This window comes from Ornithorhynchus anatinus, chromosome 15 (genome assembly GCF_004115215.2).
Source record: "Ornithorhynchus anatinus isolate Pmale09 chromosome 15, mOrnAna1.pri.v4, whole genome shotgun sequence".
NCBI lineage: Eukaryota > Metazoa > Chordata > Mammalia > Monotremata > Ornithorhynchidae > Ornithorhynchus > Ornithorhynchus anatinus.
This window is the reverse complement of record NC_041742.1, coordinates 5,557,652-5,571,212: the sequence shown is the minus strand read 5'-3', so window position 1 is coordinate 5,571,212 and position 13,561 is coordinate 5,557,652. Positions and strand designations below refer to the sequence as shown.

General features: G+C 47.6%; 1 protein-coding gene across 1 annotated transcript in view; it reads left to right on the top strand.

The window, feature by feature from the left end:
- The window catches only part of LOC100078462 (ATP-binding cassette sub-family A member 9-like), a 54,185-nt gene that overhangs the window by 16,813 nt on the left and 23,811 nt on the right, over window positions 1-13,561 (top strand). The window contains exons 12-13 of the mRNA XM_029080162.2: window positions 12,569-12,718; window positions 13,247-13,366. Of these exons, the coding sequence (XP_028935995.1) occupies window positions 12,569-12,718; window positions 13,247-13,366 (270 nt within the window). The remainder of the gene's footprint in view (window positions 1-12,568; window positions 12,719-13,246; window positions 13,367-13,561) is intronic.

The following is a 13,561-nucleotide window of genomic DNA, read 5'->3' as shown; positions in this document are numbered from 1 at the left end:
TTAGTGCTGGGGTAGATACAAGGTAATCAGATCATCCCACCTGGGGCTCACAGTCTTAATCCCCATTTTACAGATGAGGTAACTGAGGTCCAGAGAAGTGAAGTGACTTGCCCCAGGTCACGCAGTAGACAAGTGGCAGAGCCAAGATTAAAACTCTTTCAGACTTCCCTTTTTGATCTATCCCCTTGCTCATGCTCCTTCTCTATCTCACACTTAATATATTTTCTGCCCAGAGATGCAGAAAATTTCTCTGACGGTGCCCTGCTGGAAGGGGAGGTGGTAGTAGTAGAGAGGAAGAGGCAACCAGGGCAATGATGGTGGTGGGTTTTGGGGGCTGTACCCTTCCTGATCCAGACCCACATGGGCTCAGGCACTACCGCCAGACCCGCCACATAATAATAATGATGGTTTTTATTAAGCGCTTACTCTCTGCCAAGCAGTGTTCTAAGTGCTGGGGTAGATACAAGGTAATCAGATCATCCCACCTGGGGCTCACAGTCTTAATCCCCATTTTACAGATGAGGTAACTGAAGTCCAGAGAAGCGAAGTGACTTGCCCCAGGTCACGCCGTAGACAAGTGGCAGAGCCAAGATTAAAACTCTTTCAGACTTCCCTTTTTGATCTATCCCCTTGCTCATGCTCCTTCTCTATCTCACACTTAATATATTTTCTGCCCAGAGATGCAGAAAATTTCTCTGACTGTGTCCTGGTGGAAGGGGAGGTGGTAGTAGTAGAGAGGAAGAGGCAACCAGGGCAATGATGGTGGTGGGTTTTGGGGGCTGTACCCTTCCTGTTCCAGACCCACATGGGCTCAGGCACTACCGCCAGGCCCTCCACATAATAATAATAATAATGGTGTTTGTTAAGCGCTTACTCTGTGCCAAGCACTGTTCTAAGTGCTGGGGTAGATACAAGGTAATCAGATCATCCCACCTGGGGCTCACAGTCTTAATCCCCATTTTACAGATGAGGTAACTGAGGTCCAGAGAAGTGAAGTGACTTGCCCCAGGTCACGCAGTAGACAAGTGGCAGAGCCAAGATTAAAACTCTTTCAGACTTCCCTTTTTGATCTATCCCCTTGCTCATGCTCCTTCTCTATCTCACACTTAATATATTTTCTGCCCAGAGATGCAGAAAATTTCTCTGACTGTGTCCTGGTGGAAGGGGAGGTGGTAGTAGTAGAGAGGAAGAGGCAACCAGGGCAATGATGGTGGTGGGTTTTGGGGGCTGTACCCTTCCTGTTCCAGACCCACATGGGCTCAGGCACTACCGCCAGGCCCGCCACATAATAATAATAATAATGGTGTTTAAGCGCTTACTCTGTGCCAAGCACTAAGTGCTTGGGTAGATACAAGGTAATCAGATCATCCCACCTGGGGCTCACAGTCTTAATCCCCATTTTATAGATGAGGTAACTGAGGTCCAGAGAAGTGAAGTGACTTGCCCCAGGTCACGCAGTAGACAAGTGGCAGAGCCAAGATTAAAACTCTTTCAGACTTCCCTTTTTGATCTATCCCCTTGCTCATGCTCCTTCTCTATCTCACACTTAATATATTTTCTGCCCAGAGATGCAGAAAATTTCTCTGACTGTGTCCTGCTGGAAGGGGAGGTGGTAGTAGTAGAGAGGAAGAGGCAACCAGGGCAATGATGGTGGTGGGTTTTGGGGGCTGTCCCCTTCCTGTTCCAGACCCACATGGGCTCAGGCACTACCGCCAGGCCCCCCACATAATAATAATAATAATGGTATTTGTTAAGCGCTTACTCTGTGCCAAGCACTGTTCTAAGTGCTGGGGTAGATACAAGGTAATCAGATCATCCCACCTGGGGCTCACAGTCTTAATCCCCATTTTACAGATGAGGTAACTGAAGTCCAGAGAAGCGAAGTGACTTGCCCCAGGTCACGCCGTAGACAAGTGGCGGAGCCAAGATTAAAACTCTTTCAGACTTCCCTTTTTGATCTATCCCCTTGCTCATGCTCCTTCTCTATCTCACACTTAATATATTTTCTGCCCAGAGATGCAGAAAATTTCTCTGACTGTGTCCTGGTGGAAGGGGAGGTGGTAGTAGTAGAGAGGAAGAGGCAACCAGAGCAATGATGGTGGTGGGTTTTGGGGGCTGTCCCCTTCCTGTTCCAGACCCACATGGGCTCAGGCACTACCGCCAGGCCCGCCACATAATAATAATAATACTCGTGTTTGTTAAGCGCTTACTCTGTGCCAAGCACTGTTCTAAGTGCTGGGGTAGATACAAGGTAATCAGATCATCCCACCTGGGGCTCACAGTCTTAATCCCCATTTTACAGATGAGGTAACTGAGGTCCAGAGAAGTGAAGTGACTTGCCCCAGGTCACGCAGTAGACAAGTGGCAGAGCCAAGATTAAAACTCTTTCAGACTTCCCTTTTTGATCTATCCCCTTGCTCATGCTCCTTCTCTATCTCACACTTAATATATTTTCTGCCCAGAGATGCAGAAAATTTCTCTGACGGTGCCCTGCTGGAAGGGGAGGTGGTAGTAGTAGAGAGGAAGAGGCAACCAGGGCAATGATGGTGGTGGGTTTTGGGGGCTGTACCCTTCCTATTCCAGACCCACATGGGCTCAGGCACTACCGCCAGGCCCGCCACATAATAATAATAATAATGGTGTTTAAGCGCTTACTCTGTGCCAAGCACTGTTCTAAGTGCTGGGGTAGATACAAGGTAATCAGATCATCCCACCTGGGGCTCACAGTCTTAATCCCCATTTTACAGATGAGGTAACTGAGGTCCAGAGAAGCGAAGTGACTTTCCCCAGGTCACACAGTAGACAGGTGGCAGAGCCAAGATTAAAACTCTTTCAGACTTCCCTTTTTGATCTATCCCCTTGCTCATGTTCCTTCTCTATCTCACACTTAATATATTTTCTGCCCAGAGATGCAGAAAATTTCTCTGACTGTGTCCTGATGGAAGGGGAGGTGGTAGTAGTAGAGAGGAAGAGGCAACCAGGGCAATGATGGTGGTGGGTTTGGGGGGCTGTCCCCTTCCTGTTCCAGACCCACATGGGCTCAGGCACCCTCGCCAGGCCCACCACATAGTAATAATAATAATGGTATTTGTTAAGCGCTTACTCTGTGCCAAGCACTGTTCTAAGTGCTGGGGTAGATACAAGGTAATTAGATCATCCCACCTGGGGCTCACAATCTTAATCCCCATTTTACAGATGAGGTAATTGAAGTCCAGAGAAGTGAAGTGACTTGCCCCAGGTCACGCAGTAGACAAGTGGCAGAGCCAAGATTAAAACTCTTTCAGACTTCCCTTTTTGATCTATCCCCTTGCTCATGCACCTTTATCTCAAACTTAATGTATTTTCTGCCCAGAGATGCAGAAAAGTTTTCTGACTGTGTCCTCCTGGAAGGGGAGGGGGTAGCAGTAGAGAGGAAGAGGCAACCAGGGCAATGATGGTGGTGGGTTTTGGGGGCTGTACCCTTCCTGTTCCAGACCCACATGGGCTCAGGCACTACCGCCAGACCCGCCACATAATAATAATAATGGTATTTGTTAAGCGCTTACTCTGTGCCAAGCACTGTTCTAAGTGCTGGGGTAGATACAAGGTAATCAGATCATCCCACCTGGGGCTCACAGTCTTAATCCCCATTTTACAGATGAGGTAACTGAGGTCCAGAGAAGTGAAGTGACTTGCCCCAGGTCACGCAGTAGACAAGTGGCAGAGCCAAGATTAAAACTCTTTCAGACTTCCCTTTTTGATCTATCCCCTTGCTCATGCTCCTTCTCTATCTGACACTTAATATATTTTCTGCCCAGAGATGCAGAAAATTTCTCTGACTATGTCCTGGTGGAAGGAGAGGTGGTAGTAGTAGAGAGGAAGAGGCAACCAGAGCAATGATGATGGTGGGTTTTGGGGGCTGTACCCTTCCTATTCCAGACCCACATGGGCTCAGGCACTACCGCCAGGCCCGCCACATAATAATAATAATAATGGTGTTTGTTAAGCGCTTACTCTGCGCCAAGCACTGTTCTAAGTGCTGGGGTAGATACAAGGTAATCAGATCATCCCACCTGGGGCTCACAGTCTTAATCCCCATTTTATAGATGAGGTGTAACTGAGGTCCAGAGAAGTGAAGTGACTTGCCCCAGTTCACGCAGTAGACAAGTGTCTGAGCCAAGATTAAAACTCTTTCACATTACCCTTTTTGATCTGTCCCCTTGCTCATGCTCCTTCTCTATCTCACACTTAATGTATTTTCTGCCTAGGGATGCAGAAAATTTCTCTGACTGTGTCCTGGTGGAAGGGGAGGTGGTAGTAGTAGAGAGGAAGAGGCAACCAGAGCAATGATGGTGGTGGGTTTTGGGGGCTGTACCCTTCCTGTTCCAGACCCACATGGGCACAGGCACCCTCGCCAGGCTCACCCCATAGTAATAATAATAATGGTATTTGTTAAGCGCTTACTCTGTGCCAAGCACTGTTCTAAGTGCTGGGGTAGATACAAGGTAATCAGATCATCCCACCTGGGGCTCACAGTCTTAATCCCCATTTTACAGATGAGGTAACTGAGGTCCAGAGAAGTGAAGTGACTTGCCCCAGGTCACGCAGTAGACAAGTGGCAGAGCCAAGATTAAAACTCTTTCAGACTTCCCTTTTTGATCTATCCCCTTGCTCATGCTCCTCCTCTATCTGACACTTAATATATTTTCTGCCCAGAGATGCAGAAAATTTCTCTGACGGTGCCCTGCTGGAAGGGGAGGTGGTAGTAGTAGAGAGGAATAGGCAACCAGGGCAATGATGGTGGTGGGTTTTGGGGGCTGTACCCTTCCTGATCCAGACCCACATGGGCTCAGGCACTACCGCCAGACCCGCCACATAATAATAATGATGGTTTTTATTAAGCGCTTACTCTCTGCCAAGCAGTGTTCTAAGTGCTGGGGTAGATACAAGGTAATCAGATCATCCCACCTGGGGCTCACAGTCTTAATCCCCATTTTACAGATGAGGTAACTGAAGTCCAGAGAAGCGAAGTGACTTGCCCCAGGTCACGCCGTAGACAAGTGGCGGAGCCAAGATTAAAACTCTTTCAGACTTCCCTTTTTGATCTATCCCCTTGCTCATGCTCCTTCTCTATCTCAAACTTAATATATTTTCTTCCCAGAGATGCAGAAAATTTCTCTATGTGCTGGTGGAAGGGGAGGTGGTAGTAGTAGAGAGGAAGAGGCAACCAGGGCACTGATGATGGTGGGTTTTGGGGGCTGTACCCTTCCTGTTTCAGACCCACATGGGATCAGGCACTATTTCCAGGCCCGCCACGTAATAATAATAATAATAATGGTGTTTGTTCACCGCTTACTCTGTGCCAAACAATGTTCTAAGTGCTGGGGTAGATACAAGGTAATCAGATCATCCCACCTGGGGCTCACAGTCTTAATCCCCATTTTACAGATGAGGTAACTGAGGTCCAGAGAAGTGAAGTGACTTGCCCCAGGTCACGCAGTAGACAAGTGGCAGAGCCAAGATTAAAATTCTTTCAGATTTCCCTTTTTGATCTATCCCCTTGCTCATGCTCCTTCTCTATGTCACACTTAATATATTTTCTGCCCAGAGATGCAGAAAATTTCTCTGACTATGTCCTGCTGGAAGGGGAGGTGGTAGTAGTAGAGAGGAAGAGGCAACCAGGGCAATGATGGTGGTGGGTTTTGGGGGCTGTACCCTTCCTGTTCCAGACCCACATGGGCTCAGGCACTACCGCCAGGCCCGCCACATAATAATAATAATAATGGTGTTTGTTAAGCGCTTACTCTGTGCCAAGCACTGTTCTAAGTGCTGGGGTAGATACAAGGTAATCAGATCATCCCACCTGGGGCTCACAGTCTTAATCCCCATTTTACAGATGAGGTAACTGAGGTCCAGAGAAGTGAAGTGACTTGCCCCAGGTCACGCAGTAGACAAGTGGCAGAGCCAAGATTAAAACTCTTTCAGACTTCCCTTTTTGATCTATCCCCTTGCTCATGCTCCTTCTCTATCTCACACTTAATATATTTTCTGCCTAGAGATGCAGAAAATTTCTCTGACTGTGTCCTGGTGGAAGGGGAGGTGGTAGTAGTAGAGAGGAAGAGGCAACCAGAGCAATGATGGTGGTGGGTTTTGGGGGCTGTCCCCTTCCTGTTCCAGACCCACATGGGCTCAGGCACTACCGCCAGGCCCTCCACATAATAATAATAATACTCGTGTTTGTTAAGCGCTTACTCTGTGCCAAGCACTGTTCTAAGTGCTGGGGTAGATACAAGGTAATCAGATCATCCCACCTGGGGCTCACAGTCTTAATCCCCATTTTACAGATGAGGTAACTGAAGTCCAGAGAAGCGAAGTGACTTGCCCCAGGTCACGCCGTAGACAAGTGGCGGAGCCAAGATTAAAACTCTTTCAGACTTCCCTTTTTGATCTATCCCCTTGCTCATGCTCCTTCTCTATCTGACACTTAATATATTTTCTGCCCAGAGATGCAGAAAATTTCTCTGACTGTGTCCTGGTGGAAGGGGAGGTGGTAGTAGTAGAGAGGAAGAGGCAACCAGAGCAATGATGGTGGTGGGTTTTGGGGGCTGTCCCCTTCCTGTTCCAGACCCACATGGGCTCAGGCACTACCGCCAGGCCCACCACATAGTAATAATAATAATGGTATTTGTTAAGCGCTTACTCTGTGCCAAGCACTGTTCTAAGTGCTGGGGTAGATACAAGGTAATCAGATCATCCCACCTGGGGCTCACAGTCTTAATCCCCATTTTACAGATGAGGTAACTGAGGTCCAGAGAAGTGAAGTGACTTGCCCCAGGTCACGCAGTAGACAAGTGGCAGAGCCAAGATTAAAACTCTTTCAGACTTCCCTTTTTGATCTATCCCCTTGCTCATGCTCCTCCTCTATCTCACACTTAATATATTTTCTGCCCAGAGATGCAGAAAATTTCTCTGACGGTGCCCTGCTGGAAGGGGAGGTGGTAGTAGTAGAGAGGAAGAGGCAACCAGGGCAATGATGGTGGTGGGTTTTGGGGGCTGTACCCTTCCTGATCCAGACCCACATGGGCTCAGGCACTACCGCCAGGCCCACCACATAGTAATAATAATAATGGTATTTGTTAAGCGCTTACTCTGTGCCAAGCACTGTTCTAAGTGCTGGGGTAGATACAAGGTAATCAGATCATCCCACCTGGGGCTCACAGTCTTAATCCCCATTTTACAGATGAGGTAACTGAAGTCCAGAGAAGCGAAGTGACTTGCCCCAGGTCACGCCGTAGACAAGTGGCGGAGCCAAGATTAAAACTCTTTCAGACTTCCCTTTTTGATCTATCCCCTTGCTCATGCTCCTTCTCTATCTCACACTTAATATATTTTCTGCCCAGAGATGCAGAAAATTTCTCTGACTGTGTCCTGGTGGAAGGGGAGGTGGTAGTAGTAGAGAGGAAGAGGCAACCAGAGCAATGATGGTGGTGGGTTTTGGGGGCTGTCCCCTTCCTGTTCCAGACCCACATGGGCTCAGGCTCTACCGCCAGGCCCGCTACATAATAATAATAATAATAATGGTATTTGTTAAGCACTTACTCTGTGCCAAGCACTGTTCTAAGTGCTGGGGTAGATACAAGGTAATCAGATCATCCCACCTGGGGCTCACAGTCTTAATCCCCATTTTACAGATGAGGTAACTGAGGTCCAGAGAAGTGAAGTGACTTGCCCCAGGTCACGCAGTAGACAAGTGGCAGAGCCAAGATTAAAACTCTTTCAGACTTCCCTTTTTGATCTATCCCCTTGCTCATGCTCCTCCTCTATCTGACACTTAATATATTTTCTGCCCAGAGATGCAGAAAATTTCTCTGACGGTGCCCTGCTGGAAGGGGAGGTGGTAGTAGTAGAGAGGAAGAGGCAACCAGGGCAATGATGGTGGTGGGTTTTGGGGGCTGTACCCTTCCTGATCCAGACCCACATGGGCTCAGGCACTACCGCCAGACCCGCCACATAATAATAATGATGGTTTTTATTAAGCGCTTACTCTCTGCCAAGCAGTGTTCTAAGTGCTGGGGTAGATACAAGGTAATCAGATCATCCCACCTGGGGCTCACAGTCTTAATCCCCATTTTACAGATGAGGTAACTGAAGTCCAGAGAAGCGAAGTGACTTGCCCCAGGTCACGCCGTAGACAAGTGGCGGAGCCAAGATTAAAACTCTTTCAGACTTCCCTTTTTGATCTATCCCCTTGCTCATGCTCCTCCTCTATCTGACACTTAATATATTTTCTGCCCAGAGATGCAGAAAATTTCTCTGACGGTGCCCTGCTGGAAGGGGAGGTGGTAGTAGTAGAGAGGAAGAGGCAACCAGGGCAATGATGGTGGTGGGTTTTGGGGGCTGTCCCCTTCCTGTTCCAGACCCACATGGGCTCAGGCACTACCGCCAGGCCCGCCACATAATAATAATAATACTCGTGTTTGTTAAGCGCTTACTCTGTGCCAAGCACTGTTCTAAGTGCTGGGGTAGATACAAGGTAATCAGATCATCCCACCTGGGGCTCACAGTCTTAATCCCCATTTTACAGATGAGGTAACTGAGGTCCAGAGAAGTGAAGTGACTTGCCCCAGGTCACGCCGTAGACAAGTGGCAGAGCCAAGATTAAAACTCTTTCAGACTTCCCTTTTTGATCTATCCCCTTGCTCATGCTCCTTCTCTATCTGACACTTAATATATTTTCTGCCCAGAGATGCAGAAAATTTCTCTGACTATGTCCTGGTGGAAGGGGAGGTGGTAGTAGTAGAGAGGAAGAGGCAACCAGAGCAATGATGATGGTGGGTTTTGGGGGCTGTACCCTTCCTGTTCCAGACCCACATGGGCTCAGGCACTACCGCCAGGCCCGCCACATAATAATAATAATAATGGTGTTTGTTAAGCGCTTACTCTGTGCCAAGCACTGTTCTAAGTGCTGGGGTAGATACAAGGTAATCAGATCATCCCACCTGGGGCTCACAGTCTTAATCCCCATTTTACAGATGAGGTAACTGAGGTCCAGAGAAGTGAAGTGACTTGCCCCAGGTCACGCAGTAGACAAGTGGCAGAGCCAAGATTAAAACTCTTTCAGACTTCCCTTTTTGATCTATCCCCTTGCTCATGCTCCTTCTCTATCTCACACTTAATATATTTTCTGCCCAGAGATGCAGAAAATTTCTCTGACTGTGTCCTGGTGGAAGGGGAGGTGGTAGTAGTAGAGAGGAAGAGGCAACCAGAGCAATGATGGTGGTGGGTTTTGGGGGCTGTACCCTTCCTGTTCCAGACCCACATGGGCTCAGGCACTACCGCCAGGCCCACCACATAGTAATAATAATAATGGTATTTGTTAAGCGCTTACTCTGTGCCAAGCACTGTTCTAAGTGCTGGGGTAGATACAAGGTAATCAGATCATCCCACCTGGGGCTCACAGTCTTAATCCCCATTTTACAGATGAGGTAACTGAGGTCCAGAGAAGTGAAGTGACTTGCCCCAGGTCACGCAGTAGACAAGTGGCAGAGCCAAGATTAAAACTCTTTCAGACTTCCCTTTTTGATCTATCCCCTTGCTCATGCTCCTTCTCTATCTGACACTTAATATATTTTCTGCCCAGAGATGCAGAAAATTTCTCTGACTGTGTCCTGGTGGAAGGGGAGGTGGTAGTAGTAGAGAGGAAGAGGCAACCAGAGCAATGATGGTGGTGGGTTTGGGGGGGCTGTACCCTTCCTGTTCCAGACCCACATGGGCTCAGGCACTACCGCCAGGCCCACCACATAGTAATAATAATAATGGTATTTGTTAAGCGCTTACTCTGTGCCAAGCACTGTTCTAAGTGCTGGGGTAGATACAAGGTAATCAGATCATCCCACCTGGGGCTCACAGTCTTAATCCCCATTTTACAGATGAGGTAACTGAGGTCCAGAGAAGTGAAGTGACTTGCCCCAGGTCACGCAGTAGACAAGTGGCAGAGCCAAGATTAAAACTCTTTCAGACTTCCCTTTTTGATCTATCCCCTTGCTCATGCTCCTTCTCTATCTCACACTTAATGTATTTTCTGCCTAGGGATGCAGAAAATTTCTCTGACTGTGTCCTGGTGGAAGGGGAGGTGGTAGTAGTAGAGAGGAAGAGGCAACCAGAGCAATGATGGTGGTGGGTTTTGGGGGCTGTACCCTTCCTGTTCCAGACCCACATGGGCACAGGCACCCTCGCCAGGCCCACCACATAGTAATAATAATAATGGTATTTGTTAAGCGCTTACTCTGTGCCAAGCACTGTTCTAAGTGCTGGGGTAGATACAAGGTAATCAGATCATCCCACCTGGGGCTCACAGTCTTAATCCCCATTTTACAGATGAGGTAACTGAAGTCCAGAGAAGCGAAGTGACTTGCCCCAGGTCACGCTGTAGACAAGTGGCGGAGCCAAGATTAAAACTCTTTCAGACTTCCCTTTTTGATCTATCCCCTTGCTCATGCTCCTTCTCTATCTGACACTTAATATATTTTCTGCCCAGAGATGCAGAAAATTTCTCCGACTGTGTCCTGGTGGAAGGGGAGGTGGTAGTAGTATAGAGGAAGAGGCAACCAGAGCAGTGATGGTGGTGGGTTTTGGGGGCTGTCCCCTTCCTGTTCCAGACCCACATGGGCTCAGGCACTACCGCCAGGCCCCCCACATAATAATAATAATAATGGTATTTGTTAAGCGCTTACTCTGTGCCAAGCACTGTTCTAAGTGCTGGGGTAGATACAAGGTAATCAGATCATCCCACCTGGGGCTCACAGTCTTAATCCCCATTTTACAGATGAGGTAACTGAGGTCCAGAGAAGTGAAGTGACTTGCCCCAGGTCACGCAGTAGACAACTGGCAGAGCCAAGATTAAAACTCTTTCAGACTTCCCTTTTTGATCTATCCCCTTGCTCATGCTCCTTCTCTATCTCACACTTAATGTATTTTCTGCCTAGGGATGCAGAAAATTTCTCTGACTGTATCCTGGTCGAAGGGGAGGTGGTAGTAGTAGAGAGGAAGACGCAACCAGGGCAATGATGGTGGTGGGTTTTGGGGGCTGTATCCTTCCTGTTCCAGACCCACATGGGCTCAGGCACTACCGCAAGGCCTGCCACATAATAATGATAATGGTATTTGTTAAGCATTTGTTAAGCATGCGTAATCAGCATGGCTGGGGTAGCAGCATGGCTCAGTGGAAAAGAGCCTGGGCTTCGGAGTCAGAGGTCATGAGTTCGACTCCCGGCTCTGCCACTTGTCAGCTGTGTGACTTTGGGCAAGTCACTTAACTTCTCTGTGCCTCAGTTCCCTCATCTGTGAAAAGGGGATTAACTGTGAGCCTCACGTGGGACAACCTGATGACCCTGTATCTACCCCAGCGCTTAGAACAGTGCTCGGCACAGAGTAAGCGCTTAACAAATACCAACTATTATTATGATTATCATTATTAAGCGCTTACTCTGTGCCGAGCACTGTCCTAAGTGCTGGGGTAGATACAAGGTAATCAGATCATCCCACCTGGGGCTCACAATCTTAATCCCCATTTTACAGATGAGGTAACTGAGGTCCAGAGAAGTGAAGTGACTTGCCCCAGGTCACGCAGTAGACAAGTGGCAAAGCCAAGATTAAAACTCTTTCAGACTTCCCTTTTTGATCTATCCCCTTGCTCATGCTCCTTCTCTATCTCACACGTAATATATTTTCTGCCCAGAGATGCAGAAAATGTCTCTGACTGTGTCCTGCTGGAAGGGGAGGTGGTAGTAGTAGAGAGGAAGAGGCAACCAGGGCAATGATGGTGGTGGGTTTTGGGGCTGTACCCTTCCTATTCCAGACCCACATGGGCTCAGGCACTACCGCCAGGCCCGCCACATAATAATAATACTCGTGTTTGTTTAGCGCTTACTCTGTGCCAAGCACTGTTCTAAGTGCTGGGGTAGATACAAGGTAATCAGATCATCCCACCTGGGGCTCACAGTCCTAATCCCCATTTTACAGATGAGGTAACTGAGGCACAGAGAAGTTATGTGACTTGCCCGAAGTCACATAGCTGGCAAGTGGCAGAAGCCGAATTAGAACCCACAACCTCTGAGTCTGAAGTCTGGGCTTCTTCTCATGGTGCTTCTCATGGTGAAAAGAGCACAGGACTAGCAGTCAGGAGACTCGGGTTCTTCTCCCAGGTTCACCACCAGCCTGCTGTCTGACCTTGGTCAAATCACTTCTCTGAGCCTGAGTTTCTTCATCTCTACAAAAAGGATTCAATACCTGTTCTCCTTCCCCTTCAGATGGTGAGCCCCATGTAGTCCAGGGTCTTGGTCTGATCAGATTGTCTTGTATTTTATTGTGATTGTTATGAATAATAGTATTACCCCAAGGGCTGTAGCAGCAGCTGAGCTGCAGAACCATCAAGAAAAAATTCAAGGGTAGCTGGTTAGCTTCAATCTGTCCTGCCTGGCTCTTGAGCACCTAAAAGCCTCTCTCACCCCCTTTACTCTGCAACTTTAAGAATTTGCTTTATTTCTTGCAACAGAAAGACAGGCATGATTACAAAATAACACAACCTCCTCTTTTGCCAGTTTGCACGTGAACGAAACCTGCAACTCAGAGAGAATAACCTCACTCATTCAACAGCATATCCCGGATGCAAAGTTGGCTGGCAGAAGTGAAGAGAAACTGGTGTATACACTGCCCTTGGAGAGGACAGATAAGTTTCCAGGTGATTTGTCTCAAGGCAGTGGGACAGGAAAACCTGGGACCAGTGTAAGCCGTGAAGAATAAATGGGTAGGCCAGGCCAGATAATGGGTACCCAAACTGAGAACTGGACAGCTCGCATCACTTAGAAGAAAAAGACTTCAGTGTACCGGTAGTTCTTTGAAAGATTTTGTAAATAGTCCATTCAGACTCTCAGGAATAAAAGGAATACTTTCCAGATAGATAACTTTGCTTTACAACAATGATGGTAGTTAAGGACTGCTCACTATAAGCTAATCTAACCACGGGTGTACATATAAAGTAATTCGATCAGATGCACACCCTGTCCCACGCGGGTCTCCTCATCTGAGGGAGAATAAGTAAATATTTTATTCCCATTTACAGATGAGGAAACTGAGACAGGGCAGTGGTAGAGCTAGGACCAGAACCTGGGTCTTCTGATTTTCACCAGCTCATGCTGCCTCTCCTATTTATTTGCAGTCTCAGCAATAGACTTGAATTGGATTTCTTTTTTTCCCTTGTGTGTTCTAGGGCTCTACAGTGATTTAGATGGCTGTACAGACCAAGGGATTGTTAATTATGGAGTTTCCATGACAACTTTGAATGAAGTGTTCCTGAAACTTGAAGGGAAAACAGCAGTGGATGAAGCAGGTAAAAAGCAATGCAATAGAAATGGGGGAATATTTTTTTTTTTAGTCGTCCATTTTCTGCCTAAAGATTGAGCTAGTGGCCACAGAAAGTCAATTTTTTGGGTGCTGAAAGATACCTTTTTTCCCATATCCTCAGAGTTCTTTGTTCCATCAAGCTGCATCCACTGTTTGTAGATTGTCAGAGCACACAATTTAC